General features: G+C 37.3%; 5 protein-coding genes across 5 annotated transcripts; 2 read left to right on the forward strand and 3 right to left on the reverse strand.

Moving 5' to 3' along the window:
- The first annotated feature begins 366 nt into the window (after positions 1–366).
- Positions 367–7,190, forward strand: LOC135650673 (protein arginine N-methyltransferase PRMT10-like). Its single transcript, XM_065170191.1, has 8 exons — positions 367–694; positions 828–1,020; positions 1,131–1,236; positions 3,383–3,572; positions 4,260–4,445; positions 4,529–4,612; positions 6,458–6,660; positions 6,952–7,190. Exons 1-7 carry the CDS (start codon positions 488–490, stop codon positions 6,632–6,634), a joined length of 1,143 nt encoding a protein of 380 aa, XP_065026263.1. The 5' UTR covers positions 367–487; the 3' UTR covers positions 6,635–6,660; positions 6,952–7,190.
- Positions 7,191–8,096: 906 nt separating this feature from the next.
- Positions 8,097–11,430, forward strand: LOC135651746 (uncharacterized). Its single transcript, XM_065172146.1, has 3 exons — positions 8,097–8,253; positions 8,694–9,123; positions 9,361–11,430. Exons 2-3 carry the CDS (start codon positions 8,725–8,727, stop codon positions 10,156–10,158), a joined length of 1,197 nt encoding a protein of 398 aa, XP_065028218.1. The 5' UTR covers positions 8,097–8,253; positions 8,694–8,724; the 3' UTR covers positions 10,159–11,430.
- Positions 11,431–15,184: 3,754 nt separating this feature from the next.
- On the reverse strand, positions 15,185–19,629 carry LOC135651015 (26S proteasome regulatory subunit 8 homolog A). The gene is made up of 9 exons (XM_065170782.1): positions 19,348–19,629; positions 18,994–19,091; positions 17,315–17,539; positions 17,131–17,193; positions 16,854–17,017; positions 16,452–16,608; positions 16,251–16,349; positions 16,032–16,142; positions 15,185–15,581 (listed from the first exon to the last, which is right to left on the reverse strand). Exons 1-9 carry the CDS (start codon positions 19,550–19,552, stop codon positions 15,441–15,443), a joined length of 1,263 nt encoding a protein of 420 aa, XP_065026854.1. The 5' UTR covers positions 19,553–19,629; the 3' UTR covers positions 15,185–15,440.
- A 552-nt stretch (positions 19,630–20,181) lies between these two features.
- On the reverse strand, positions 20,182–22,968 carry LOC135651016 (uncharacterized). The gene is made up of 8 exons (XM_065170783.1): positions 22,493–22,968; positions 22,233–22,370; positions 22,070–22,138; positions 21,913–21,984; positions 21,544–21,626; positions 21,316–21,447; positions 20,899–21,112; positions 20,182–20,475 (listed from the first exon to the last, which is right to left on the reverse strand). The coding sequence occupies exons 1-8, from the start codon at positions 22,883–22,885 to the stop codon at positions 20,431–20,433; spliced, it is 1,146 nt and encodes a 381-aa protein (XP_065026855.1). The 5' UTR covers positions 22,886–22,968; the 3' UTR covers positions 20,182–20,430.
- Positions 22,969–23,101: 133 nt separating this feature from the next.
- Positions 23,102–27,195, reverse strand: LOC135651017 (V-type proton ATPase subunit c''2). Its single transcript, XM_065170784.1, has 4 exons — positions 26,993–27,195; positions 26,812–26,889; positions 23,693–23,863; positions 23,102–23,594 (listed from the first exon to the last, which is right to left on the reverse strand). Exons 1-4 carry the CDS (start codon positions 27,094–27,096, stop codon positions 23,423–23,425), a joined length of 525 nt encoding a protein of 174 aa, XP_065026856.1. The 5' UTR covers positions 27,097–27,195; the 3' UTR covers positions 23,102–23,422.
- Between the last annotated feature and the right edge of the window lie 501 nt (positions 27,196–27,696).

Here is a 27,696-nt window from a genome sequence, read left to right on the forward strand (position 1 = left end):
TAGCATTTGTAAAATATTTAATTATCTTCAAGATAAAAAGAATAGGGTGAACAAAAAGGAAATGAAATAAAAACTTAAATAATTGGTTGATAATAAAAGTATTATTATACATAAATTTAACAACTGATAATTGTAATTTATAATGAGAGTTTATTAAACGGATATAAACACGAGTAATATTTCCAGCGCAGCAAATATTTGGATATACGTATTATTTGAAATTTCTAGGGACAAATACATTATTTATTAACAATATAATTATGTAAAAACACTATTGAATGTAACTTTCTTTAGGACACGATATATAAAGTGACTTGTCAACCGTGAGATGGATATCACACGGTGCTCGTCCACCGACTAGTGAGACGCGTCTTGTTCCCGCCCCGCCTCCCGAAAACAAGCCCTAGAGTCAAAAAGGAGGCAGCCCTCCCGTTCCGTTTGCTCTCGCGCCCGCCGCCGTCGTCGCCTCCTCTACATCCGAGGAATCATGATGGGGAGTACGGCGAACGGATCTTGCGAGCCATCGGCGAGCAGGGCCGGTGCCGGCGCCGTTGTGGACAAGGACGTCGACTTCGCCAACTACTTCTGCACGTACTCGTACCTGTACCACCAGAAGGAGATGCTCGCCGACCGTGTCCGCATGGACGCCTACTTCAATGCCGTCTTCCAGAACAAGCACCATTTCCAGGGAAAGGTCCAAGCCTTCCTCCTCCTCCTCTTTCTCCCCTGTTCTCATCGTCCGAAACAGTAGCAGATTTGCTTCTTTGTTGAGTTCTTGTGTAAACGTCGTTGTTTGGTCTCATTTGGTGATTTGGTGGTGGGAAAAGGTCGTGTTGGACGTCGGCACGGGAAGCGGCATCCTCGCTATTTGGTGTGCACAAGCCGGTGCAAGGAAGGTGTATGCGGTTGAAGCTACGAAGATGGCGGATCATGCGCGTCTGCTTGTTAAAGGGAATAACGTGGAAGACATTGTCGAAGTGATCGAGGGGTCGATGGAGGAGGTTACCTTGCCTGAGAAAGGTTGGTCTTAGCCGAGCATTAGGATTCGGCACTATATAATGTTTTAACATGCGTGATTAAGTTCTTTATGGTGTGATTAGTGACTGACATTTCTTTGGTTATGTTCACAGTGGATGTTATCATCTCGGAGTGGATGGGGTATTTTCTTCTCCGGGAGTCGATGTTTGATTCTGTGATATGCGCTCGTGACCGTTGGTTGAAACCAGATGGAGTAATGTAAAGCTTGAAATCTTCTTTAATTTATTATTTTCGTTGCTCTTGCAATCTTCATAAGTATGTTTAGGATCCATCTACATTTTCCGAAGAATTATTGGCATACTCAAAGTTCAAGTATGTTATATTTTTACCTGCATTTTCTTGTGAGACGAGGAAATGGGTGTCACATGTAGAAGCAAAAGGGAAAAAAACATATAAAAGAAGGATGACTTGGTTGTTAACTTTCCAAATCAGTTATCACTAGGGCTTTCACCATTAGGCGACAAAACTTGATTCTCCCAAATTAAAAAGAGTGTATAAATCTGATGTTGAGTTTCAGTTCCCAATGTAGCTGCCTGGATACCTATAACTCATTTTTTTAGCTAGCAGTAGTTATGCTTACTATTTATAGGTAGCTAGACATCAGTATTGCTTTCATACTCAATGCCCCTCTTGGTTATTGTCCTATGAAGCAGTAGGATTACATGGAGTGGCATGTTTATCCCTTGACGATGCTTATTCCGGGCACCTAGTTTATACGATATTTCTTTTATTCTATTTATGCTTGTCAAGGTGAGATCGCATGCTTATGTACCACTTTAGTGGGCAAACAGCCCAACACTTGGAACATACTACAACCCTAAGTGGCGAAGAGCTGACTTAGAGGTGCCAAACCTTCTCGTCGATAGTGAACTCTTGGGGAAAATTAGCCTGTTATCACTAGATTAACTTTTATCCGTTGAGTGACGACCCTTCTACTCGGCTCTGTTGAATCACTAAGGGCGACTTTTATCCTTGCTCGACGGGTGGACCTTGCAGTCAAGCTCCCTTTTGCCTTTGCACTTGAGGGCCAATTTCCATCTGGCCCGAGGAAACCTTTGCACGCCTCCGTTACCTTTTGGGAGGCCTACGCTCGATAGAAAGTCTACTTGAGATTGTCCCTTGGCCCATAGATCTTGACACAAGGTTAGAATTCTGGCTCTTCTAGAGTGGTATCTCACTGATGGCTCGGGTGAGTGACATTGCAAAATTTGGTGGAGAACTATCAAGGTCTGACAAATTGAGGTCTATGAATTACTCTATATGAAAAATATTTGATTGGGCTAGTTAATGAAGAAAGCTCAAGATTCCGCAAGTACCTTAATCTAAAAGATAGTCATAGTTCATGAAACAAAGCTTAGGAGCATCAACTTCATCATCGTTTATGCCTTTCCCATAAACATGGGCCTGCAAAAGCACATCACATAATTGGAAGGCTTTGAGGAAGATTCAACAAAATTATGATGCCAAGCTTGTGATTGCATAATATGGCCTCAAATGCCAATCTTTAATAAGAATTTTACCATTTATGTTATGCACGAACATGAATGCCAAGCCTGTGATTTCATGATATATCTTCTTTTAGATATTAAATCAGTTTTCCTCAAGCCATTTCTTGTGAAACTAAAAATGCTGCTTTCTCAAAATAATTGCTGCAAAATTTGGTTTGCCTGGAAAAAGGTCTGTTAACTTTTGGTTGGAATCATGGAATTTCAGCATGCAAACCGGAGTATCATTCCGATATAGTTAATTCCTATAGATTCTGACCTGATTGATATGAATATTACAATTAAATTTTACCAGCTGAAAAACATCGGTGGAAACTGTTGTCATATATGTCCCCCAAACTAATCCTCATTGTGGCTGATGGGCTTGCCCTTCTTGCTGGGAGTGACATTAGACATTAAAAGTTTTGTTGGATGGATTATACATGCAGTGGTTTAGGTAGAACCCAGAATGTATCCCAGTTAGTTTTCTACACTTATATGACCCCTAGCAAGGTGTATTCATCACATGTGCAACTAAAAGCTGATGGTGTGACAAGACTTCGTTAAATAAAAAAAAGAAGTTGTACAACATTTTGATTCTTAGTTGTGATATGGAATTGACATCCTCATGACTGCCTTTACTTGCAAAATCACTTAAATGAAGTAGAAGACTAATTTGAACAAACTCAAATATGTTTTTACATCCTTCATGATGCTTGCACAAAAAAATTAGCCCCTTATATTTAGGTTCAAATGTTGTGTTCTTAGCTTGTGCATTTTTCTTTTTTTATTTGATATATTGCCAGTCAAATCACTGAAGTTAAAAGCTGGTTTTGATTCAATAGATCTAATTTTTGCAGGTATCCTAGTCATGCTCGCATGTGGATGGCACCTATCAGATCTGGTTTGGGGGACCAAAAAATGAATGATCTTGAATCTGCAATGAGCGATTGGCATGGCTTTGTTGAGGAGACTGAAAATTATTATGGGGTTAACATGAATATTCTTACAAAACCTTTCCGTGAAGAGCATGAAAAATATTATTTAAAGGTACATTTTACCAATAAAGTTTTAGACCAAGATTGCTTTATGTACATATGTTAATTCCTCTCAGTTTGCTTTATGCACTTAAGTAGAAAATAATTAATGTTTTATTTTGGCCTCTGTTTGTGATTTTTGGTTTATCTACTTTTTTGTGCAATATTAATATTCTAAAAATGGTGGATTCACTACCAAATTCTTATCATGTGGTGGTCTGATTATGTGAAATGTCCACCTAGATTTAAATGCTAAAATATTTGCTTTTAGATGGCCAAACATAATTACTGCATCCTAACTTTTGGTTGAAAAATTAGAATGTTATCTTATTTTCACTAGGAAGTCATATCCAGTGCAAGGATGTATGAAGATAGATGTAGCAATGATAGTAACCTAATAATAGGTACATATCTATAGTCTTCTAGTATCTAGATGGATACCACTTAAAGATGGAAATTATGATATTATTTAAGAAAATTTGGAAATTATGAGGTTTTTTTAGACTTTGCCAAAAGGTTTTAGACTGTGTATTGTCAGATTGCCTCCATTGGTGCTATACTTAGGAATATGTTCTTTTAATTCTTTGCTGCCTCTTAGAGCAGTTTAAGAACTTTAACTTCATTTAGAACTATAGCTATGACTAATGTTGTTTGATTAAAATGTTAATTTTGTTCAAGTTTCTTTCTAATTTCTTTCCAGACATCCTTGTGGAGCAATCTTCATCCTGATCAAGTTGTAGGTGCTCCCATTGTCATGAAGGAGATTGATTGTTTGACTGCTACAGTAGATGAAATCCGTATAGTTAACTCAACGTTCTCATTACCTATTAATATCGACAGGACACGTTTATCTGCATTAGCTGGGTGGTTCGATGTGCATTTTCGAGTATGCTGCCTTAACCTTTTTTGGGCATTTTATCTTGTATTGCAATGAATATCTAAATCTCTGTGCTGAATAAACTGTTCCAGGGTAGCAAGCAGAATCCGGTAACATGTGAAATTGAGTTGACTACTGCTCCCAGTGTCGAAAACACCACCCATTGGGGTCAACAGGTTTTTTCATTTCTGTTCAAACTGGGCTCATTGTCTTGGTTGTGATTTTGATGTTCTATTCATGTTGACATCCATGTTAGAATGTTCTGTTATTCACATGTCTATCGTATCCCTGTATAATCATCTGTCCAAAAAATCTATGGGTAATTAAGGCTTGGTGATATATTTCTTAGTTGACAATTGCCGATTGACACTTATGCATTCAGCACTTGCCAATTATTTTGCTTAAAAAAATTTGCAGCGTGTATTGGTGGCCCCCTGACTGGTAGAAATTGTGGTGTTGAATGCTCTAGTGGAGGTAAACTTTGAAAGGACCTACAGATTGTTGTTGGCTTTGGAATGATTTACTATAAGGTTAGATGGCTACTATGTATCTGTATCCATGGTGAGAGGTGTCTGACTAAACTTTTCCTCTTGGCACAAGAGAACTTCATGTTTTTCTCAGCCACTTTGGACCAGTGAGCATGGATGAGTATTTATAGACTTAAATAGTGTCCAAATGAGGTGTTGTCGTATTCTGACGTTGCGGATATTTAGTCTTTTGGGAACATGGATGAGAGTTCCTGATATGATGGATGAAAATTGTAATTGAAGGTTTTTGTGGTCATACATTATACACTTAACTGAGGACTTCAGTTTGGTGGAATATATATATATATATATATATATATATATATATATATATATATATATATATATATATATATATAACACAATTTTTTTTGTAAATATGAGAGGACAAATCCATGATAAAGGTTGAACTCAACTTATATTTATCAATTATGTTTAGTATTTGAGCTTGAATTTTATGTTATGTAGACATGTGAATTCTGAATGTGGGATTATCGGTGCATTGGTTTGTGCTATCTGAAACTTTGCTATGGGCTTAAATAGAGTATGTGGAATACACAGAGTACACAGATACACAGAGTATCTGAAAGTTTTAGATTGGATTCTAGATTGGAGGTTTTGATGGGTTTGGAATTGGGTGGCTTGGTTTGAATTAAATGATTTGTACATCAAGTTGAGCTGATGCTTTACTCAGACTTGATTGGCCCTTTAAAAAGAAGATACAAGTTATCCATATCCTGTTTGAAACCAAGAAAGATTTTCCATAGCTACAACTTATGCAATGTTTCAAACCATACTGATTTAAAAAGAATCATGGCTTTTGAGAAGAAGATATTTCATCAGAATGTTAATTATTATGTACTTCTAGGTAATTCCTTCACACCTTTGCATGAGTTTGTAGTGTTAGTATTTCTGTTTTATGATAAATCTTTTCATCTATGGCTTAGAGGAAGGAATATTTATGAACTGTTGTTACCTGCCAAGGATCATACTGTTCAAAATAAAACATGATAGTAACAAAGTTTGAAGTCGTATTAATTATCTGGTTCATTTTATGCCAAAATACGGATATTGCAACTTTAGATAACAGAATATGGTTTAAAAGTGGCCATATATTCGTTAGTGTGAGACACAAACTAATATTTGACTGTCGGGTTTAATTTCTGACAATTGAACTAAGAAAACTTTCTTATGTGGTGGGATCCCATCTTTTTTCTTTTTTGCTATGTGAATACTGGTCATGTAAAAATAATATTCACAAACAGGATCCTTTGGTACATGCATGCCAGCTTTTCGAGCAAGTTGGATCAAATAATTGCAGTTCTTATTCTATAAATTGCAATCAGTCTTTGATGAGATTATTATGCTTTTTAACTTTTTTTATATTTAATGAATGACTTTAACAAAGCATTTTGAAGATATTTCTTTGGTGTACTTGTAGCCATTGTATATTAGCTGCATAATCACAATTTTTTTCTTTGTATGCTTGTGCAGCTATTCCTGCTACATCCTGCTCTTAGAGTTAATGAAGGCGATGAATTATTGATCTCCTTTTTGATGTGCCGCTCCAAAGAGAACCATCGGCTTATGAATGTGGATTTAACCTATGAATTGCAGCAGCCATCTGGGAAGCGACTTCCAGCAGTCAATTCAAAGTTCTATATAGAATGATGGTCCATGGAACCATAGGAACACAGGTATTTCATCTTTTCAAGGACAAGCATAAGCATGTTATTTTTGACCCAAAGAAACACATCCTTGAATCTTGAATTGGAAATCCATTAAAAACAAATTGCCAAGCTTTTAGATCCTCATGGAAGTGTTCCTTTTTTTGCTCTGGCCAGTTTTCATGCTTGAGCTTACGAACGCAGCCATTTACCATAATCTCTATTGTATGTTCATGCATTCATCTGTGTTTCTATTCAGACTATTCACACCCCACCATTCAGTTGAAGGTGAATGTTATCAACCTTTTTTGTGCATTGCAGGGTTATTCTTCCAGAACGATATTTTTCAAGGTATGCCATATGTAAGACTAAGAAGCTCTGCCTATCCTTGCTTGGGATCTTGTTGTGTGTGAGATCTTAACCTGGAAAACCCAGCAATCATCATGACTTCTCTGGTGCTGCTCTCGTTTTCAGTTTCATATTTATTTAAGAGACAAAGGCTTGTATGTGAAATTTTTGGATATTAGTAACTCATGTATGATTAAGATTACTTATTTTAAGCCTTTGCTTGGAAACATGGAACCGATGCGTAGCTTTGAGATCCAAAGACGCATCTGTCCTCAACTACTCCTGTAATCCTCTAACCATCATCCCACCACCTCTTAAGAGCCCTCAATCATGCCTTGCTTGTGGTGAGTAAAATACACTCCACAGGTTTGTGTTCTGCTCTCACCTTCCCTATCTAGCTGGAAAGAACATTATACGACCAACATCTCCAAGCCAACATGAACCAAGTTATTCTCTCTACCCACTCTCCAAGACATCAAGCCACACAGGACATTTTGGTATAGCGAGCAAAATTGATGTCAGCAATGTCTCATAGTACTACCCACATACGAAATCATCAAATATGATAAGAATACTATACGAATTAAAAACAGATACTCGAATTGGATTTGGATAGAATAAATTCTGATGACAACAAAATAATCAAAACAATAGAGTTGGATCGAGGAGTTGTGTAGAGAAACTCTCAGCCCCAAGTGGCATTAGCTATACGTATACTCAAAACTGCCACTAAAGCCAAGTTGTAGACGGTTGTACTCTGCGATCCGAGGGGAAGCGTGTCGCTGACCCTAAATATCCAGTTGACGAGGTCCAATGTGACCGCAAGCTCTAACGAACAACGAAGAAAAGATCGTCTCCGTGGGAGCGCCTCCGATTGGCCAACACCTCCCGGTCCCGCGGGACCCGCTCCTATAGCCAGTGAAAAATGTGCCGTTTCACGTTCGGTGTCTCGGCGGTGACAGGTGCTGCACCTCGAGCGCCACCCGGGTCACTGAACCGGACCGCCTCGTGCCGATCCGAGCCGCAGATCAGCGTCAGTGGCTCCATCGAACGGCCGTGGTTGTGTCGAGTCGCGGTGAACGACGCCATTTCGATCCCCCTATTTAATTAAACCTTTCCTATTTTTCCTCCGAGATCCACAATATAATAATTTCTACTGTTCTCTCTCCCTCTCTCCCTCTGCCCCGAAAGCCACAGCAAAAGAGACGGCCAGCGACGAACACAGGGAAAAAGTAGGAGGAATCGATCGATCTCTTCTGCGATTTTCATTGAAAGGTTAGCGGTCATCTTGCCTTGTCGTTTTTCCGATTCTAATAGATATGTAGATCGTTAGCTTTCAATGAACAAAGTTAGTTGAGTTTCTTTAATCCTTCGTGCATTCGACGATCGTCGGTTCTTTTCTATTTCTACTGCGTTATTTTTGTCTATTCTCGGAGATTCTTGTGATTTCGTTGATTTGTTTTTCGAGTTCTTCTTAGTCGATCGCCTATAGAATTCTGAGGAAATTTGTTGTTCGGAGCGCAGCCGTAAAAGATGTAAATCGAATCATCGAGTTCTTGTTGGATTCTCGGAGTATCAAAGTGCTATTTATCTTGGTTGAAATTCCATTTGCAGTTTATTTTCCTTGTATTGTTATTGTCCTTTTGCCCCCTTAAGAGTGATCTTATTCCTATGCCTGTAGTTGATCTTTTCTTCTGTGTTTGCATCTTAATTAGGGTTGGATCAAAGAGATAAATCACTGGCATCATGAGACTTACGAAGGGGAGTAAGGTGGAGGTGTCGAATACGAAGGATGTGCCCTCGGGCTCTTGGCGGATTGCCGAGATCATCTCGGGTAACGGGCATAACTATTTTGTTAGGTACGCTCGATGTCCGTCGGACAGCAGCATGGGGGTGGAAAGAGTGCCAAGAAAGGCAATTAGACCCTGTCCTCCACCAGTGGAGGCCCCGAATGATTGGATGCCCGGTGATTTTGTTGAGGTTTTCGACAATAACTCATGGAAGATTGCTCAAGTATCAAGTGTAGCTGGTGGAAATTATTATTCTGTAAAGCTTTCCGGCTGCTCAAGGAGGTTCACAGCTGATAAGTCTCTTATCAGGATGCGACAGTCTTGGCAAAACAACAAGTGGGTGGTGGTTCAGAAGGTAGGATCATCTGATCGTGTTCCCAATCGTTTGGTTTCGAGTTCATGTGCATAACAGTCGCTTGATTAGCATCCTATATTTCTTGATTTATCTAGTTTAACTTTGTCTAACTGTTTCTTTAAAGCTGTTTCTCCTTCATTGCTTAAGTCCTGTTGAACAACTGGTTTTTTATGTATGGCTCCTATCATATCAGATACTTTGATATATTATATCTAATATCTTTTCCATTTGTTTCAGAATTCTGGAGAACAAAGTGTTCGGCCCCAAAGAGGTTTGTCCAAAGGAGGAAAGTCTGATTTTCGGTTGACACAATCATGCATACAACCGGATATTTCTGTTGTGAGAAACCATTTTTCCATTCAAAATCATGATGCGCTTGAGGAATTTATTCGAGTTTCATCAAGAGCCACGAAGAAACGGAAACTTGAGGCATTTCCTACCGAAGAGTCATGCACGAATGCTAGTAGAAAGATGGGGAAAATTGAGAAAGATGGGAGGCATCAAGAGATTGTTGCTGGGAATTTGCCACATTTGCTTGAAAAGGTAGGTGTTGTCGCCTCTGCACGAACAGTGGTGGATGAAAAATACATGCGTTCTTCCTTAAACAACAGAATAACTTCTATCACAGAGTTGAAGAGGGGAATACCAAATCTAGATAACCATGCTATAATGAGTCTAGACTGTAGTGATGCAGAAAGTACTTCATCCTCTGTTGGTAGTTGTAGTATCAGTGAGAATGCTTATGGATCACCAAACCATTGTGTATCCTTTTCTTCCCAAGACTCATATACTCATCCTGGTCATGAAGAAGTGCTTTATGGTCTGGGAAGAGAATTATCTCTTCCTTCCAAAGAAGAATTAGGAGCAGAAATTCATCAACTTGAGTTGCATGCATTCCGTTCCATGATGACAGCATTTTATGCTTCTGGCGCAATAAGCTGGGAGCAGGAATCATTGTTGACAAACCTCCGCCTTATGTTAAACATATCCAATGATGAATATCTATCGGAGCTAAGAAATTTAATGTCTAAGTAGCTGCCACCTCTGGAAACCATGTGTAGTTTCTTTTTCAGGATTGTTAATGCTAACCTCAGCATATTTATTGAACTGTTCAATTTTACATAAGGTGGGAAATTGAGATTGTAGCTATTCATTGAATATTCAGGATATATTTTGAAGTTTTGAGACAGTTTCTTACTGTTCCAAAATGTATTATAAACCTTTTAGTGTAATTGCTTTTTCTCTCTGGAAGCCATTGTTGGCTTTTCTTGGGTTTAGTTTTTATTTTTATTTTCCTGGCATCATTCCTTAGTTTTTCTGTTGTGTCTCATGTAAATGTGGATGGAAGATGTTGAGTAAGCTATACAGGTATACTTTTGTTCTCAAGGTGATCAAATAATTAATGGGAAGTTATGTTTTGGAAGAATTTGTTGTGTGTGTTACATTTAGTCTGCTTTCTAAAAGAGACGTAGTGGTGTTGACCACCTGCTTTAAACTCCATAAGCAGCTTTAAGACAGGCAATCAACGGTGTTGTTACATAAGTCCAGCTTAATCGGCATCACTAAAAGTGTCAATGTAATATCCCCAAAATCAACATCATTTTACATAAGTCCAGCTTAATTGTAAGTCTTTTTGAGATTATAAAATTTATTAATAAGATAAATTGACAGGTTTATTTTGCGGATAGCTTGTTTTAGATCAGTTTTCTGAAAGCATTCTAACTTTCATATATTGATCCTTAAAGAATTTTTTAAAAAATATTATGGATGTTTTAGCTTATTTACAATAAAAAGCATATTATGGTTTCAATATATATCAATAAGTTTACATGTTTCAATTGATAATTTTTCATGTCTGTATGATGGAAGAATTCATGCATGAAGATTCTGCCTGCTCCTTGTTTACCATAGATATTATTGATTGGGCACCGTGAAACTTCAAAGTGTGACCTGCCCCATCCTTTCTTTTTTTTTTTTTTTTCTGAATATCTTGAGCATATAAAACTTTTATGTGCTGGCTGTCCTGGTAATGTATTAGAAATCTATTTTGTTTGTCTTTCTTTAACTGTACCATTTTGTTAACACAATGGTTGCTTCTTATGCCTCTTCCAGGACCAAAGTTGGGAGGGTCCAAAAGTATGCTTCCATTGGTCTGTGACAAAAGGTGGAGTTGTCATGTGTTTTGCACCATCAACAGTGTGGCAACAGTTCCATCTAATTCTCATGACAACTTCTGTATTATCGATTGATTGTTATTTTTTATTCTGTTAGCTTTTAATTCAGATCTAAAGTTGGTTGATTAGTATATATATATTTACTAGCTCCTACTTCATACTCGCTTCGAAATATGAGGCTTTTTGCATGGAAGTTTACCAGAAACATTGCTTTTGAATGTCTTGGACATTTCATGTTGGAAACACTAACTACTAGTAATATGTATGTACATTACCGATGATCGAGAGCCACCGTTATGCTCAAACAAGATGGTCATTACTATGATCTGTTTACTCACTGTTACTCATAATGAATGGGCAAACAAACACTTGTTGCTCTGGGTCAGGTACATAGTGTTGGAACTTATTGGCTTGAAACTTTTTAAGATCCTAATGCTCAAAATATTCTACTGTGTATTGGACATCATTCGAATGCTTCATCTCTCTACCTATGAGATGGCTGAAAGTCTTTGACAGAGTAGTTGGCTGCAACACAAAATGCCTTCATGATATTTTCTACTTGAAGAACGTGAAATACGTAGAAATATTCAGAGATTTGCATGATATTTTTAGAATGAATGGAGTGTTTATATTTCTCATTAAGTTTTTGTTTTTGCTTAATGTGGATGAATAATGTAGTTATTATTGCCTATCAGATTCTAAGATCAATAAAATCGAAATCTTACTTTAGGAAGTAAACCAATACAAAATGGCAGCCCAGTGCATTAAATTCCCACCAATGCGGGATCATCAATATACACAACCATGCTTCTGCAAGCAGAGATTTTGATTTGAACTCTGGCCGCCCTTGTTACGAATGAACAACTTATACATGACACCAAGGCTTACCCACTTTTAGGAAGTAAACCATGTGGATGGGAAAAAAACTGATTCAGATCTGCTGTCACAACAGGGTCAGGAATTGAGGAGAAATATTGGCAGTATCTCTCGGTGAAGAAGTAATTGCTACACATGAACTTTTGTTCCAATGTTTTTGGTAGCAATGCTTTTTAGATTCTCCGAGTGTTTCTAGCATGAACGCTTATGTCTTATTGGTACATGTTTTTCTCTCTGATTGGTTAAGATATCCATATGGTGGTTTTTTTTTGGCTGTCATAAATGCCATCGATATAGACACAGTATCGTTTCTTGATGATTTTGATAATCTTGCATCACTTGTATTGGTTGCTTGATGGAAGATGAACCAAGTAGTTTATTCATATTTTGTATTGACTTTTTCTCTATAGAATAAACATAGTTGTTCCATAGTTCTATAGATGATATATTTTGCATAAAACAATTTATTTTATGCCTTTCATTTGTGTTTTTAAAGCATCCTTAAGAACCAAAATTTTGCCTCCACTTTTTAAGAGAGAACTAGAGTACAAGATTGTTAAATATAATTGGTAATCCTTTCGCATAATTGCTGCTAAACTAAAATGTTGATACTTGATACAGAAAACTTCTCGTTAAACGAAATAAATGATTATTATGAAAGATCAAGAATCTCTTAGCTGTTACATGACTATTTGTGAGAAGAAAGTCCTTCTAGGCTGCTGTTATTTTTTGAATCTGTTGTTTCTAGTAGAGATTTTTTCTATGGTTACCTATCTTTGATTTAATAATGTCTGTACACTAACTTAATGTGTCAAATGCTGAAAGCAGATAAATCTGTCTCTGTGATATCTTGAATATTGGCATAAGATGTGAAAATAGCATCGAAGAATTAAATATATAGCCTATGAAATTAATGGATCAAGCTTGAAAAATATCATGTTTTATTTAAAGTCCTATAGAACCTTGCTAATTTGTAAGTAGGTAATTTTATGAATTGATGGACTTGTGCAAAAAGAGTTTCACATTCGGACAAAATAATTTATCTAGAGCCCTTTGATATTGTTATGAACATGAAATTAACTATTTAACTTTTCTAAAGGATTTTATGTCTTTTAATCCTTGTTAAAATCTCCCAGCCTATATGTCCATTGAGTTAGGGGGCGTCAGACCGATATGAGATGTGAACCTAATGAATACTATCATATAGACCATCTTGTATGCTTTGCTTGTACTATTTAACCAGAAGCTGGGTTCTTGCTTATGCTTGTCAATGATGGAGCATTTAAGATGAAGGTCACTAAGAAAGGTATTAACATATTTCTTTTACCCATATCTAAATTTCAAAGTTTCTGTTTCATTTGAGAAATGCTGCATCTACATTTTCAGATTTGAAATTCTTGAATATTTTATGCGATAGAACATTTGAAAAAGAAATTCTCGCTTTCTATATTTTAAAGGTAAAAAAAGTCATCTTTTTCAAAAAAATTGGTACCAAAAGATCTGGCATATTGATCCTGAAACTGTCTTTTCTGGTATGATTAATGCATATAACATTGCTAGAAACTGTCTATTTTGTCCTATTCTCTGAAAATTGTTCTTGATATCTTGTCCTTATAAGAAATTATCCTCTTGGTTAAGTCTGATTAGCAAGATTAAATATGAAAATTGCTAGTGATTCAAAAGATCTGTATTTATTTCTTTAAATACAAAAGTTTCTATTGGGACCTTTTGTAAATTGCTAGCAAGAACTTAAGGATCTTCTTTCATCCAGGCTCCCACTTTTGTTAATGGAATATGAGAGCATATGCATCCAATCTCAAGGTATGTTTCAACAAACATCTCTTTAATCCAAAACAAAGTGAAGGTTTTCCCACTGTTTACTTTTAGTTATTGCAAATGCAGCCTTTATATGTGGAAAGGCAGTTGGAACTCATATTGGATGCATGGGTTTTCATGCTTGTATATGCTCCTCGTCAAATGCTGTAATGGGCTCCTGTAATAATCTGTTGTTGTCATGGTCTAGAAGTATACTTAGCTGGGTAATTGCCCATTTAAATTATTGCTTTATTTGAGAAATTTTTTGGCTGGTCTTTGCAATCCGTTCTATCAGAGTGTTCTAGAAAGAAATGCCTTTGGTATTCTACAGATCACTAACTGCGAGTTCAATAAAATTCCATATTATTAAACCAAAATGTGTACTTTTTGTTGGCACGCAATCTTGTTGACGTTTATTTTCTTGTTTTAAGCAACCAGAAAACCCAGAAGCATAAAAATTCTTGAGTTTGTGTTGGTTAGTCATTTCAAGAAGAGTAAACTGCAATCTGAATGTCTGATCAAGTTTCTTTGTTGACAGGTCATTGTAGCTGTTCTAGTCTTAGATGTATCTCCACAAAAGAAATGACAACAAGAAGGTTGTGATCGTTGTTGTCGGCCGGTGTCATATCCACCCCCCGGATGTGTATGCATGCATCGGGAATCTTTGTACATCCTCTTTTTTTTATTTTTCTTCTCCCTCTCTCTTTGTCAAATTTCGTTGCTAGTAGATGTCTCAACCAGTGAGGTTGATGGATAAGTGGCATGAGGTTGCAGTCCCAGTTTGAGGAGTTGAGTAAAATGTACATAATGTGTAAAAGGATGGCACAATAATGTTTTAGTGATCGAAGAGGTGGTGATTTTGTTCCCAATTGAGAAGTAGTAATTGCCTACGAGAAATGTTACATATCCTCTTATGTAAATGACTCCAATGTCACATATCCTCTTATGTAAATGACTCCAATGTTACATATCCTCTTTGGTGAATCAACTACAGCAATGCGGAAGCCACTCCACGAGGCAAGTAATGTATAGATGATTCTTTTGTGACGGCACGCTGAAATATAAGCTTCAATTTGCAGATTGCGCAGGCAAAAACATTATAAATTTTAATTACGGTTATGTGCATACAATTTTTTTCCTTCATTTACGTTATAAATCGATTAAGACTTAATAAATCATGTGGTTACCATAAATCATGCACAAAAATTTCTTTGTGTAAATTTATATATAGTATACATATAACATTAAAGTAATAAATAATTAGACGGTAACATTCAAGACTTTTGAGTACAGATATTTTAATCACGAATACAGATCTTTAACCATCAAGCAATTTCACTTGGCGTAGTTTAAACGGATCGACCTATAAATTGGCTACTTGTTGTGTTGAGGAGTTTCAAAACAACACACGAGCAGTAGTTTGTCACTGCAATTGGACGAGCAATGGAACTACTACTTCCACAGTTTGCGCAGGGACATGTTCTTCTCTGTCTCTTTCTTCATGACTTTGGCCACCGCCATCTCGAAATCCTCTTGGGTCACATGGACTCTTCTTTCCCTGAGAGCAAACATCCCAGCTTCAGTGCACACCGCCTGCAAACAAGGCATCAATCCATGATATGCACTCCTAAGCAAACCGTAGTCAAAATGAAGTTTATATTTGAATCAAAAGAGCATAAATCGGAAGATTATTAGTCGTTTATTGGCTGTACAATTACGTGTTCATCTAAATACACACATGATATAATTATTGTTGTGAAAAAGATAGCCAAGATAAAGATATGGACTGATGGTAGCCATTTTTTTGGCTGTCCAACATGTTCATCTATAAAAAAACACACACACATGCTCATCTAATATCTCAAGGGGGACAATACCACTACCTGCCTAAAACTGAAATAAGGTGATTCCATATGTAATGGCATACACATGCAGTTATTGTTGTTGTAAAAAGGATTTACAAGATAAAATAACTACAATCATGAATTAAAGAGACGTGGGGAAGAAAATACACAAGCCATTTGAACAGTGAGAAACGAGTACCTTAAGTTCTGCTCCAGATGCTCCATTCATCTTTTCTGCGATTTTTTTAAGATCTATGCCACGCATCAAGTTCATCTTCCTCGAGTGAATCTTTAAGATATCAAAGCGAGACTGAAATACAATGGGAGGTTTATATCAGATCATATTCGTGAAGTTAATTAAGTTGCTAAAGATTAAAAGGTACAAAAACTAATCATGCGTTGAACATCTATTGTTTACCTCTTCATTGGGATTAGGGAATTCAATTTTTCTGTCAATCCGACCAGGCCGGAGGAGTGCTTGGTCCAGAATATCTATCCGATTCGTCGCCATCAGAACCTGAATAAAACAACATAATTTACTTTAGCACACTATTAAAGAATGCAACAATAAATTTTATACTTCTGATGAAATTCATTCACAAGCAAGATATTGACATACTTTAATTTTGTTTGATGCTTCAAAGCCATCAAGCTGGTTAAGAAGCTCGAGCATCGTTCGTTGCACTTCACTGTCACCATTACCAGTGCCAGACTCCATTCTAGCAGATCCAATACTGTCTATTTCATCCATGAATATTATTGATGGAGCATGTTCCCTGCAAAGAAAAATATTTGCACCAATCACATTAATGTATATGAGGGATCAAAGCTATAAACTTTTTTCTAACAGCAAGGGGAATATAGAGTCAACGAAACGAACGTGTAAATTGCCAACCTCCTAGGCTATGGATAAGAGTAATGCAATGAAGGAGACGACAAAGGACATAATATAGAAAACCAAAAGAATTTATCAAAAAAAGGTCTTACAGAGGTAATGTGTTGACATTGCAACTTAATATACCTGGCCATAACAAATAGTTCACGAACCATTCTAGAGCCCTCTCCTATGTATTTCTGAACCAACTCAGAGCCAGAAACCCTTATGAATGTGCAATCAGTATGATGAGCAACTGCCCTTGCCAAAAGAGTTTTCCCTGTGCCAGGAGGCCCATAGAGCAAGACACCCTGCAAATAATCCAAAATCCAATTGTATATGCAACGTGTGTGTTTCTTTTTAGGAGAGATTAGCATTTGACAACCTGAAAGCATAAATAATATGCTGTCTATGGTGGCAATACCTTTGGTTGCGCTATTCCAAGGCTCTCAAACAATTCAGGATGCTTAATTGGAAGCTCAATAACCTGAAAAATTGAGTGTCTGACATTTATTACATGGATCTCATGTAATTCAACAAGTCAAAGGAAGTATCATAAGTTGAAAAGCTATAATCAAATAGAAAAAGACTGTTGGCAATTCATTGACCTCCTTTATTTCTTTGATTTGCTGATCAAGACCACCGATCATGTCATAGGTGGAATCTGGAACCTTTTCAACTTTCATAAGATTGACCAGAGGATCTACTTTGCTAGGCAGGATTAGGTGAAGAACATAACTATCATTGCGAAGGGCAACTCTGGTTGATGGTGTTAACTTTGTTATATCTATGCTCTTATCAAGATCAACAACATATTTTCCTTCTGGATGAACCTGGAAAAGGATAAAGAACAAGCAAATGAATAGTAACCACTAAATTTTCAAAAACCTTAGAAAAACAATATACAGCCAACTTTTGATGTAGAGAGTAATGCATCATTATAATGCCAATCTAACCGGCAATCAGTAATAAAGATGGATAAAGATTATATATAGCTTGAATGACATGGATAAGGATTAAGTGCAATGTTCATGGTGACCCAAGAAGAAGAGATATAGTAGAAAATAATCATCCTTAAGCTAGGTCATCATCAAAGAACAATTAAATAATTAAGCAGTTGGATTAATTATTTAAATGGGGACTTTGAGGAGAGAGAATAAAAGGGTGAATCTAGTAAAAGTGACTTCCATCAATGCAGGATTTGTGGGAATTGGGAAGGATCAATGCATATAGTATTCCCTCAATATTTAGGAAGGCTATTTTCGAGATTTGAGGAGAGAGGATTCATAACACAGAGAGAGAGAGAGAGAGAGAGCAGGGGTGGAGTCTTGGCCCATTGTTTCTCCACTATTTGCGACCAATCCCATCAAAAGTAACCACTAACCAAATCATCAAGAACATCTTGACAAGCATGGAAGGTAAGATAAAGATTGTTGAAGTAAAATCACAAATGCTGAAGAAAGATCAATGAATCATACACATCTGTTGAAGAAAAAAGGGATAAAAAACATCTTGTAGACAAAACAAAAGAATATGGTCCACAACCCCTAACAGAAGGGTTCACTGTATAAAAGGGTATAAATAACTAGACTTTACATGTGAATAAACACTTTTAAACGAAAGCACAATAACATTTACTCTTAGGAAACCAAGATAAATGCATGTATAGTCCCAAACAAAAAAAATACAACCTTTGTTTACTGCACAGGAAAGACAATTGTGCAGTTTTCACTTGGATCAATGGCCCACATAACTGCTAATGGGAAGAGAAAAAAACCCAGATAGTACAATTGGATCAATGGCCCTAATGATACCTAACGATGCCATCCTCATGCACGTCTGGCTTTGATCAAGAGGTCACGTGCATCACAAAATAGAGAAGACTTACACAAGAAGGTCAAGCTTTCAAGTTTCTAGGAAGAGACAACAAGTGCAGCCCATCATCAATCCAATAACCTAGTAAATTCGTTGTTCCATGCACATTAGTTGCAATAGATGCATGCTCATCATCGGCTGTGGATGATCTACCAATGTACATAGCCCGCATTGGTGGGAACCTCATCATCGACGGTCGATGATCATGACAGCAGTTTCCAAAAGTGTAGTAATACAATAAGATGATAAAATGTTCCAAATAGATGCCTTCACCAGACAAATTTAAGGGAAAAAACTGCAAACATTTGCTAGAATCAAGAATCCCTATTTTATATGACAAAAATAAATAAGAAGTGCTAAAACAAATCCGTTAGTTGATACATGACAAACATAAAATAGTACCAAGATTTACCTTGACCAAGACCTTCGATTTGCCCATCACTTTCACCACCTCGCCCACATAAGAACCAGGCTCCTGAAGTAGCTGCAACTCCTCACGGAGCATTCTTACTGCAACCACAGACCACATGCATCAGATCGAATCGGAAACTAAAAAGGGATCGCTCTAATAGCACAAAACGCAGCAAGATCCAACCATTTCTGCAAGAACTATTCCGACCAAAAGAATTTGCCAAGAAAGAAACATCGAGAATCCTCTCCTCTCGATTATCTTGACGATCAACGGCAAGACTAGGGTTCACCGTATTAAAAGCGCATCAAGAAGAAACGGTGCAAGAACAAAGGGCTAGAATTAGGGTTTCCGAACCTCGCGAGTTGAGGTCGTTCCGCTGGGCCTCGAGGCGCTGGAGGTTGTTGGACTTCTGCCGGATCTGGAGCTGGTGATCATGGATGTGCTGCAGATAGTACTGCCGCAGCCCCTCGCCTCCGCCTCCCCTGACCCTCGCCGCCGGAGCGCACATCTCCCCCTCCGCCTCCGCCGGATGCTTCTTCTCCACTGCCACCGTCGCCATCGTCCTCCCTCGCCCTTAGCAACAACAAAGTTACGAATCTACCGATCATGCGCCTCTCTTTTATCGTGAGTTGCCTCCGCCCCTTGCGACACAAGCAACCTTTCGACTTTGTTTATTTGCATATAAACCCCCGAAAACAACGGAATCTTCTCGAACATGCATTGCCCGAATGCAAATTCGTAATATTATAAGTTATCTCTTGTAATTAGTTATTTTAGAATATCAATTCTTATATTTTTAAAAGTAAAATATTTAGATCCCTATATAGATTAAAAAAATAATTTTATAAGATTAAAAATCAAGAGAAAGATTTTATTGAAACAATGGAATGAAATATTTTATTTTTATAAATATAAAAATCTTAATATAATTTTTAAAAATATAAAAATTAAAATACTAAAGATAACTAATTACAAAGGATAATATATAATCAAGTGCATAAACTTAAGGATGAGAGGGCTTGTAATCAAAAGTTACATCCCCATTTTTTCTAGTGAAAAAAACAAGGCTTCCTTGATCCTTTTCTTGATTCCAGTCAAATAACCATTCACTTATAAAGGTTGAGAACAAGAACATAATAATAGGATGAAACTGATTTGCAATTATGTGATAGACATTGACAAAGAACAGAGAAAATTTCTTGTGTCTATTCTTTGCATTTTAATGTATCAATTTTCAGTATCCACCAATCTTTTTTACAGACTGAGTGCAAATATACAGGTAAGAACGTCACAGCTATTACAGGAGATCAAAGAAATCATTGATCTACACAATGTATATTGAAAGAACGATCGAAAAGTTGCACTTAGGAATGAGCTTAACAAAGATGACACAGTTGATCCCTGCTCCGGCGGAACTGTCTGCAACATGCTTGCAGGTTATTCTAATGTGAAGTCATTAAGCCATATCAGCACCTCATTTCGCTTTGATCCAATGTTGTAGTGACATGACAGTAAAACAAAGCAAGCATCAGGAACAGTAAGAAGACAGAGCAGCTAAAAAAATACAACAATAAAGCAGTCTTGCTATTTTTACTGTTTATCATAAAACATGATCAATACGGTACCAAAGACAAAACTTCAGAATGGACGGCACAATGAAACAAACTTGTGGTCTGTAGTTCTAATATTGTTCTCATAGGACTGTAAAGAAGCACACTAGACATGAAAAAAAGTGAAGAATAAGTGGAGTAAAAAAAGACAACTATCATTAAAAAGGTTGGAATAATCTTTTTTAAAAGAACCTCACAACATAGGAAAAATATGTTCACTAAATTAGTCAGTTCTTAGTGCCTTTTGATATTTCCTTTGGAGTATATGCATGGAGCATAACAAGAGACAACATACCATTATGAAGCTGTTTGTACTGCCAGGATCATTGTAGCGAGCAAGCAAACAACCTTGTTGAGGTCTGAGACCATCTTTAAGTATTGCAGACCGAAGTTCTCTCTCTTTACTGAGTACAATCTCTTCACTCGGTTTTCCACTAAATTTTATTACTGCAGCAATACCTCCTTCAACCTTTCTCAAATTAACTGCTTCGGCACTGGGAGAAGGCAAACTGACCAAATGAAGGTGCTTATCAGCTAATGACATTATTCAAGCAAGCACCACCTATTTAATTTATAACCAGGTCTCTTAAAATCCACGTCAGTCAGCATGTTTATGAAATGAACTATAGGATAATTTTCATGATTCTGACTGTAATGTGTAGCTATTCAGACTTAGCTGATGGCAGTGAACCAGTGGCAGAATTACGCTTACTTGCCCAATTCTTTGTCCATTGGTAGAACGATCTGGATAGAAACTTTTGATAATTTGTCATCAACTGCCTGTGTGAAAACAGGGGTCGTCATGGGAATCTTTTCAGTCGAGGAATTCTTACCGAATATATACCTACAGCATGCAAAAGATGAATACATCTTAAGTAGTATACAAATCACAATGCTACCAATTTGCTGTTCCTACTTGAACTAAACATGTTTTACTAACCCGGCAACATTGTTGAAACCAGATGAGCCAGATAGCTTATCTCCTTCGGTTTCAACCACCACAAATGGCTCATACTTCCTTATCTGTGAACACAAAAAAGATTTAATCAAACATTTCAGTGTTTATTATGTCCACTAGGATTTGTTTCTAAGGAAACAGGAGGGTTGCACAGGAAAAGAACCCAAGCATATTACTTACAAATAAAAAGAGAAACAAATAAAAATCCTAACAACATGACTACTTTTCCTTGCTTTTCTTTACTAGTTTCTGAATCTGATCATAAACACAAATTAAAGCACATAACAGCACAACATGAGATATATAAACCAAAGAGACCATATAATAATAAAATTTTGCTTCAAAAGATACCTCATAATTTGCAGTTCTTTTCAGTATCAAGTACTTTGGGGTTTCCAATTCCGGAGTCTTGTATATTCGCAGCTACAGAAGTACAAGCGATGGATAAGAAAAATTGAGAGACAAATCAAGATGACAGAACCACATTGTTGCAATAATGAAGACATACCTGCTTTAAAACATCTATTAGACCTTCCAAAGAAAAGTAGTCATTGTTTTGTATGGAGTCCCAAAGATCCTACGGATACAAAAAGTCATCGATAACAGCATTGATCAAACCACAAAGTCAAGAGTGTCAGAAGCTACTGCTACAGTATCGAAAAGAAACTCACCAAATGGCTGCAAAATTTTTGAGTCAGTGGGTTGACGCCCATGACTGATGTTCCCGTGAACACCAACTCCGGTTTCCATGGTAGAAGCGTAAACCTCATTACCATAGTCCATCTTGTACTGATTTCATTAGGTCCTGTCTACAAGAATTTAATCAGTTAAAGAAATACCATAATAGCAATGTCTAAACTTCCTAGAATTCACACAGGACAATAGAAAGGATCGACACAGGAGCGATTTCCGAAGGGCAGGGAAAGCAAACCTGCCTCACGTGGTGCAGATAGAAATCGGGGCGGAAGAGCAGCTTCAGGAGCCGGATGTTGAACAGATAGCCGTCGATGGTGTCGTGACGCGTGATGGGGTCCCGGAACCTCACGCGGTCGTCGTACATGGTCCGGTCGATGCCCTGCTCGTCGAAGAGGTGAGGGAGGTCGTCATAGAGGAACTCCACCAGGTCTTTCAGGTCGGTGCCCACCTTCTCCACCGACTCGCTCTTCACAGCGCAACCCCTCCTCGGACCCACACTCCTTGTCACGGGACCTGCGGGAGGGCGTCGGAGATGAAGGAAGGTTCCGGCGGGCTTCAGGGCGGCGGGAGGCCGCCTGAGGCCGGCGGGAACTGGACGGAGGAATTGGTTGGCGAAAGCTGTGGCCATTCTTTTCTCTCTTTTTGTGGTTAGTTGGCTCCGAGCCAGCGTTCTCCAACGTGCGCTCGACGTCTTCTTATCCACAGCCACTCCTGCTAAGTAACGACGTGACCGCTGCTACATGATACTTTGTGCTTGTATACACCAAAATATATGTACAGATCATTTTCCTCAAATTTTACATAGATATATATGTACATCAAAACGGGGTTTTAATTCCAAATATGATGCTGAAATAGATTATACGCATTAAAAATAGATGCAAATTTAGGATTCCATACAATATCATCATGGATCCCAGCCATGAACATGACCATGGGTTATTTGTCTCAGACAAAAAAGAAAAGAAGATCTCAGCAACAGGAGATGATTCTGTGCCACAGGCAAAATGTTTCTTTCAAGGAAGGGATCCATGAAACCTGACATAACGACAAACAGATGATAAACGAAGTTTCGGATACTGATTATGATGAAGATGTGCTGCACAAGCTTCGTGTTTCCAGTAAAAGAGCAAAACAGAGCTTTGGGGTGTGGTAGGCAACCAACTCATGCTGTTTTGGCTGGCCATGTTGCTTGCGCCGACATAATTATGCCAACGATCACACCAAATAACCCAAGTGCACTGCCAAATATTTCAATCACCAGAATCTTGACAAAAAGCGTGGAGTTTTGAGCATCGGACAGCGCACAGCTGCTTCCAATTATTCCTACGCAAAGTCTGTTCAGAGAGAACATATATCAATGAGCAATCGATGTAAAAACATTCTCCTGAAGCTGTGCAAGCTATGGATGTGACTGCATGGTTGTCTAACATACCCGCACATGAGATTTGCAAAACCCACGATGATTCCAGAAGCAAATATTGCATATCCAGCTCTAAGAGACTCTGGATCATATATCTTTGATGATGGCACGCTTTCTAGTTTTGTTTGTAGAATAATTGCAACAATAACACCATATATGGCGACAGCCTCGCAGAAGATAACACTGAAGATGATGCATTCACCTTAATAGTGTTAGAAAGATTACGAAGGTGAAATATCAAACAAAATATATTTTTTCTTTTGGGGCAATTAATCACAATATTGTTGTTGCCACAGGCAGATGATATGCAAAGGCACTAACAAACAGTTTGATTAAGATTCTGTGTGTAAAATAATATCAGTCGTTGTATATATATGTTGTCGCAATTTAAAGAATGGGGTGAGATCAAGATCAGCTTAATGAACTTTCAATTACATGCAACAAAGCTTGGACCTAAATCATGCATGACTGCCTGTAAATATTGAGCCACAAAAGCTCTATATGACATCCAAGATCTAGCCTGATTAAGAATACACATCAGATTAAGTGCAATCAACTTTAGCACATGAGCCACAAAGCTCCATACTAAAATGGGATCAAGTCTTGCAAAACACATGACATTATAAGCACCTCACAGCATTAAGGAGAGAAATCATAGGCCACATAACCATCCAACAAATACAGAAACAGACTCAAAATACAAGAGACTAGTTAGATTAGCACCTTTAAATTCCTATAGAACCAATGTTCATATCATATTGATGGGTAATTAACTGCTTAAGAAACATTATCTAAACTTAATTCATGTGGACAATTGGATCCATGCCATAAGCATCTACATTTACTTTCTCCGCTATAAAACCAAATAAAGTTGGACCATAACGACTAGACCGATGAGAGCGAAAGTGGAACTCTATGCTTCCACAGGTAATATATATTCAAAAAAAGACAAAGGAAGTTCCCTAGTTGTCTGGAAGATTAATCACAAAAGCTATTCTGATGATGAGATAATTAATCTAAAACTACAAGAGAAAGAAAACTTGCACAATGTTTTTATTAATCAGAAAAAATTGGTGGGTTTAAAAAAAAAAGTGTACCTGGCATTAAGAAAGAGTTAATAAAGATAATATATAATAAAGTTATTATGACAAATGTTTGTGTTTGGCAAATCGCTACCACTGCAGGCTTGAATCAAGGATCTACTTTAGATCAGTAATATATTCTATCAGTAATAGATGAACTTATTGGCCATATTCAAAAACAAGTTTCCATGTTGTTGTATTATCTGCTAACAGTAGTGAGAGTATAATAAGGGCCGACGAAGACAAACAAATGAGACTTAGGGTTCTAAATTATGTGAATATAAGAACTAAATATATTAAGTGCAACTTTAGCAAAATCAAAAAAACAAATGAAGGTATAATTAATAAATATGGGCAATAATTTTTAAAAAGTAAAGTTTTTTCTATTGTTCAGCATGGAAGGGAAAGTAATGAAGAAAACATATAGAGTTAAAGTAGAATTATTTAAGCAAATATGTATGTATCATGAGTATTGAGTTACCCTTTTGTGCCTCTTAAACTAAAAGATAATTCTATAAACAAATCCTCGTGTGTCTCTTAAACTAAAACATAATTTTATAAACAATTATAAAACCAGGTCTAAATGTTGGGCTGTTAGAAGAAAAAAAATCATATAAAAATTTATGATACCAAAATGAGGATGCCGAGATGGATGTGTAGGGTCACTAGAAATGTAAAAGTAACAAGCATTTACATTCAAGTGCAATCAGGATAGTTCTGATTGCGTATCGAAAGTAAGAAAAACTCTTCAGTAGACCTATAGATGCATCAACTAAAAGAGGTCAGTTGATTAAGGATATAAAAGTTGAAGACAACCTAAGAAAATTTTATTAGACAAGACTGAAAACAGAATTGACTGTTAGTTTGATTAATAATTTGGTACTTGATGAAGCTCAATGGCAAAAGTTCCATGTATCTAACCCCAGTGGGGACCTTGCAGCTAGGTCCTATCTCAGATACATCGTATATTGCACAAATTTAGACAAACCAAAAGTTGGATCAAGTTGAATAGATATGACAATGATATCTAAGCCCATTTCAGCAAATATAGTGAGTTTTGCATATCTCAGGTACTACTAGCATATACAAATCACATTGGCTATTCAAAACTCTGATACCCAAGTATCCATCAACTTCTCTTGGACACTCAGACTAATGCAGCTTGTGATGCTCTCTACCTCAAAAAGGTTGAAGTTTTGTCAAGAATCACCAAGGCCTAAAAATCAAGGGCAAAGACTTAATCATGCTATATTCACTTACTATTAATCTTGAACGGAAACCTACATGGAAAGAGCAATTTTGTCCATCTAATCATTCATCATGGGAGAGCTAGAGCTGAATCAGATATATTCACCCCGTTTAGACATAAAAAAGACAACCTAATATTACAACATTTGCCATAGCGCAAGCTTCTTCTACAATATACTACCTTCTTTCACCTAATCCTTTGGCACATTTTTCGCCGATTAGTATTAGACATCTGGCAGCTATCTAGTCTAGATTCCTTGCACGAAAAACCCTCTGGTTATATAACATACACTCCAAGTCTCTCGAGCTCAATGAAATTGAGTAACATACCAGTGGTAAAAGGGCCCAATCTAGCACCAACAATTAGCAGCAGAAAACAGACTCGGGTAACCTGATCAAGTATAGAAAAGCACATTCATACAACTTTGTTAGGACAATCACCCGTTGTGTGGATTTAAAGGCCTAGACTAGTAAGCATAACATATCTATTAGATTATTTTTATAACATGGAAGAATAGGCTATAAAGGGAGATCTGGTCTCGTTCACAACAGGATTTGTTGTTTAGTTGAACCTCTAAGGAAATCAAAGTCTCCGATATACTATAATTTACCGGTCAGCTGATCACGAATTATTTCTCTTGCAGTTTTCCATGAAACTTAAGATCCACACATTCACAACTCAAAGATATATCATCATTTGCAGAGCCTCAAAGGCGAAATAGCTAGCTAGGTACTAAATCGAGGAAGAAACACCGAATTATCATTAAAAAAACCCTTTAACCGAAGAGTAATAGCACGCACCTAATGAGATTCTTCGAGGTGATTCTGGGGGCTTTGATCGCCGCACCGATCAAGCTGCTCCCGGTGATATAGATCCCCCTGGAGGAATCGACAGAAGGTAATTATGAAACAAATATAGGGAAAATGGGGGAAAACTACGAAAAGAAGCAAGGAAAGAAAAGAGAGATTTCGATCGTCCCACCAAGCAGCGCCGAGGACGGAGACGCCGATTGAGATGGCGATTCCGATGGAGGCGAAGGTGTAGGGCGAGATCTGCGTCAGCGCCCGCGACCACGAGCTCGACATCGCAGCGATCCCTTCCGAGAAGACGAAGCTTAGGGTTCAGGTGCCGAGCAAGCAGAGGAAGACAAGGACGGATTTGGATTGCCGCACGAAGACCTCGCGATCCGGAGGGGACGGGCCATAAGTGCCCGTTTCGCAACATTTTTGTTGTGTGTTTTATGATTTTGAAAACAAAAACTCGCAAAGTCTGATAATGTTTCACATTTGATCATCTCGACGTCATGACTAAAGAGACGACTCCAAACGCACCGACCCAACCAATGTGTGTTACGTATATGGTTGTAAGTTAACTGGTTCCCCGTATCAGCTAAGTACGAGTAGTGTAGGATTTGCTTCATCGACATCCAAATTATTCCACAACGTTATTGTTGTGAGTTTTCTGTTTATGAAAAGATAATTCTCGCAAGCGTTGATTGGATACTTTCATGTATGATCGCCTCCATGCGGCTAATTACATGTTAACTATATTATATATATATATATATATATATATATATATATATATATATATATATATATCTTTAGCAGTTTTTATATTTTTAAAAATTATATTAAGATTTTTATACTTATTAAAATAAAATATTTAATATCGTTTCTCCTCAC

The sequence above is a fragment of the Musa acuminata genome, chromosome BXJ3-10, assembly GCF_036884655.1.
Source record: "Musa acuminata AAA Group cultivar baxijiao chromosome BXJ3-10, Cavendish_Baxijiao_AAA, whole genome shotgun sequence".
Taxonomy (NCBI): domain Eukaryota; kingdom Viridiplantae; phylum Streptophyta; class Magnoliopsida; order Zingiberales; family Musaceae; genus Musa; species Musa acuminata.

Coding starts and splice junctions, on each gene's coding strand:
- LOC135650673 (XM_065170191.1), top strand. CDS start 488: ATGATGGGGAGTACGGCGAACGGATCTTGCGAGCCATCGGCGAGCAGG. Junction 1,021..1,130: donor GGTTACCTTGCCTGAGAAAG/GTTGGTCTTAGC, acceptor TTATGTTCACAG/TGGATGTTATCATCTCGGAG. Junction 3,573..4,259: donor ATGAAAAATATTATTTAAAG/GTACATTTTACC, acceptor ATTTCTTTCCAG/ACATCCTTGTGGAGCAATCT.
- LOC135651746 (XM_065172146.1), top strand. CDS start 8,725: ATGAGACTTACGAAGGGGAGTAAGGTGGAGGTGTCGAATACGAAGGAT. Junction 9,124..9,360: donor AGTGGGTGGTGGTTCAGAAG/GTAGGATCATCT, acceptor CATTTGTTTCAG/AATTCTGGAGAACAAAGTGT.
- LOC135651015 (XM_065170782.1), bottom strand. CDS start 19,552: ATGGCGACGGTGGCAGTGGAGAAGAAGCATCCGGCGGAGGCGGAGGGG. Junction 17,018..17,130: donor TTGGAATAGCGCAACCAAAG/GTATTGCCACCA, acceptor GATTATTTGCAG/GGTGTCTTGCTCTATGGGCC. Junction 16,143..16,250: donor TCCCTAATCCCAATGAAGAG/GTAAACAATAGA, acceptor ATTGTATTTCAG/TCTCGCTTTGATATCTTAAA.
- LOC135651016 (XM_065170783.1), bottom strand. CDS start 22,885: ATGGCCACAGCTTTCGCCAACCAATTCCTCCGTCCAGTTCCCGCCGGC. Junction 21,985..22,069: donor TAATAGATGTTTTAAAGCAG/GTATGTCTTCAT, acceptor GTACTTCTGTAG/CTGCGAATATACAAGACTCC. Junction 21,113..21,315: donor ATGGACAAAGAATTGGGCAA/GTAAGCGTAATT, acceptor TCATTTGGTCAG/TTTGCCTTCTCCCAGTGCCG.
- LOC135651017 (XM_065170784.1), bottom strand. CDS start 27,096: ATGTCGAGCTCGTGGTCGCGGGCGCTGACGCAGATCTCGCCCTACACC. Junction 23,864..26,811: donor ACCTCGAAGAATCTCATTAG/GTGCGTGCTATT, acceptor CATCATCTTCAG/TGTTATCTTCTGCGAGGCTG. Junction 23,595..23,692: donor TTTGCAAATCTCATGTGCGG/GTATGTTAGACA, acceptor CTCTCTGAACAG/ACTTTGCGTAGGAATAATTG.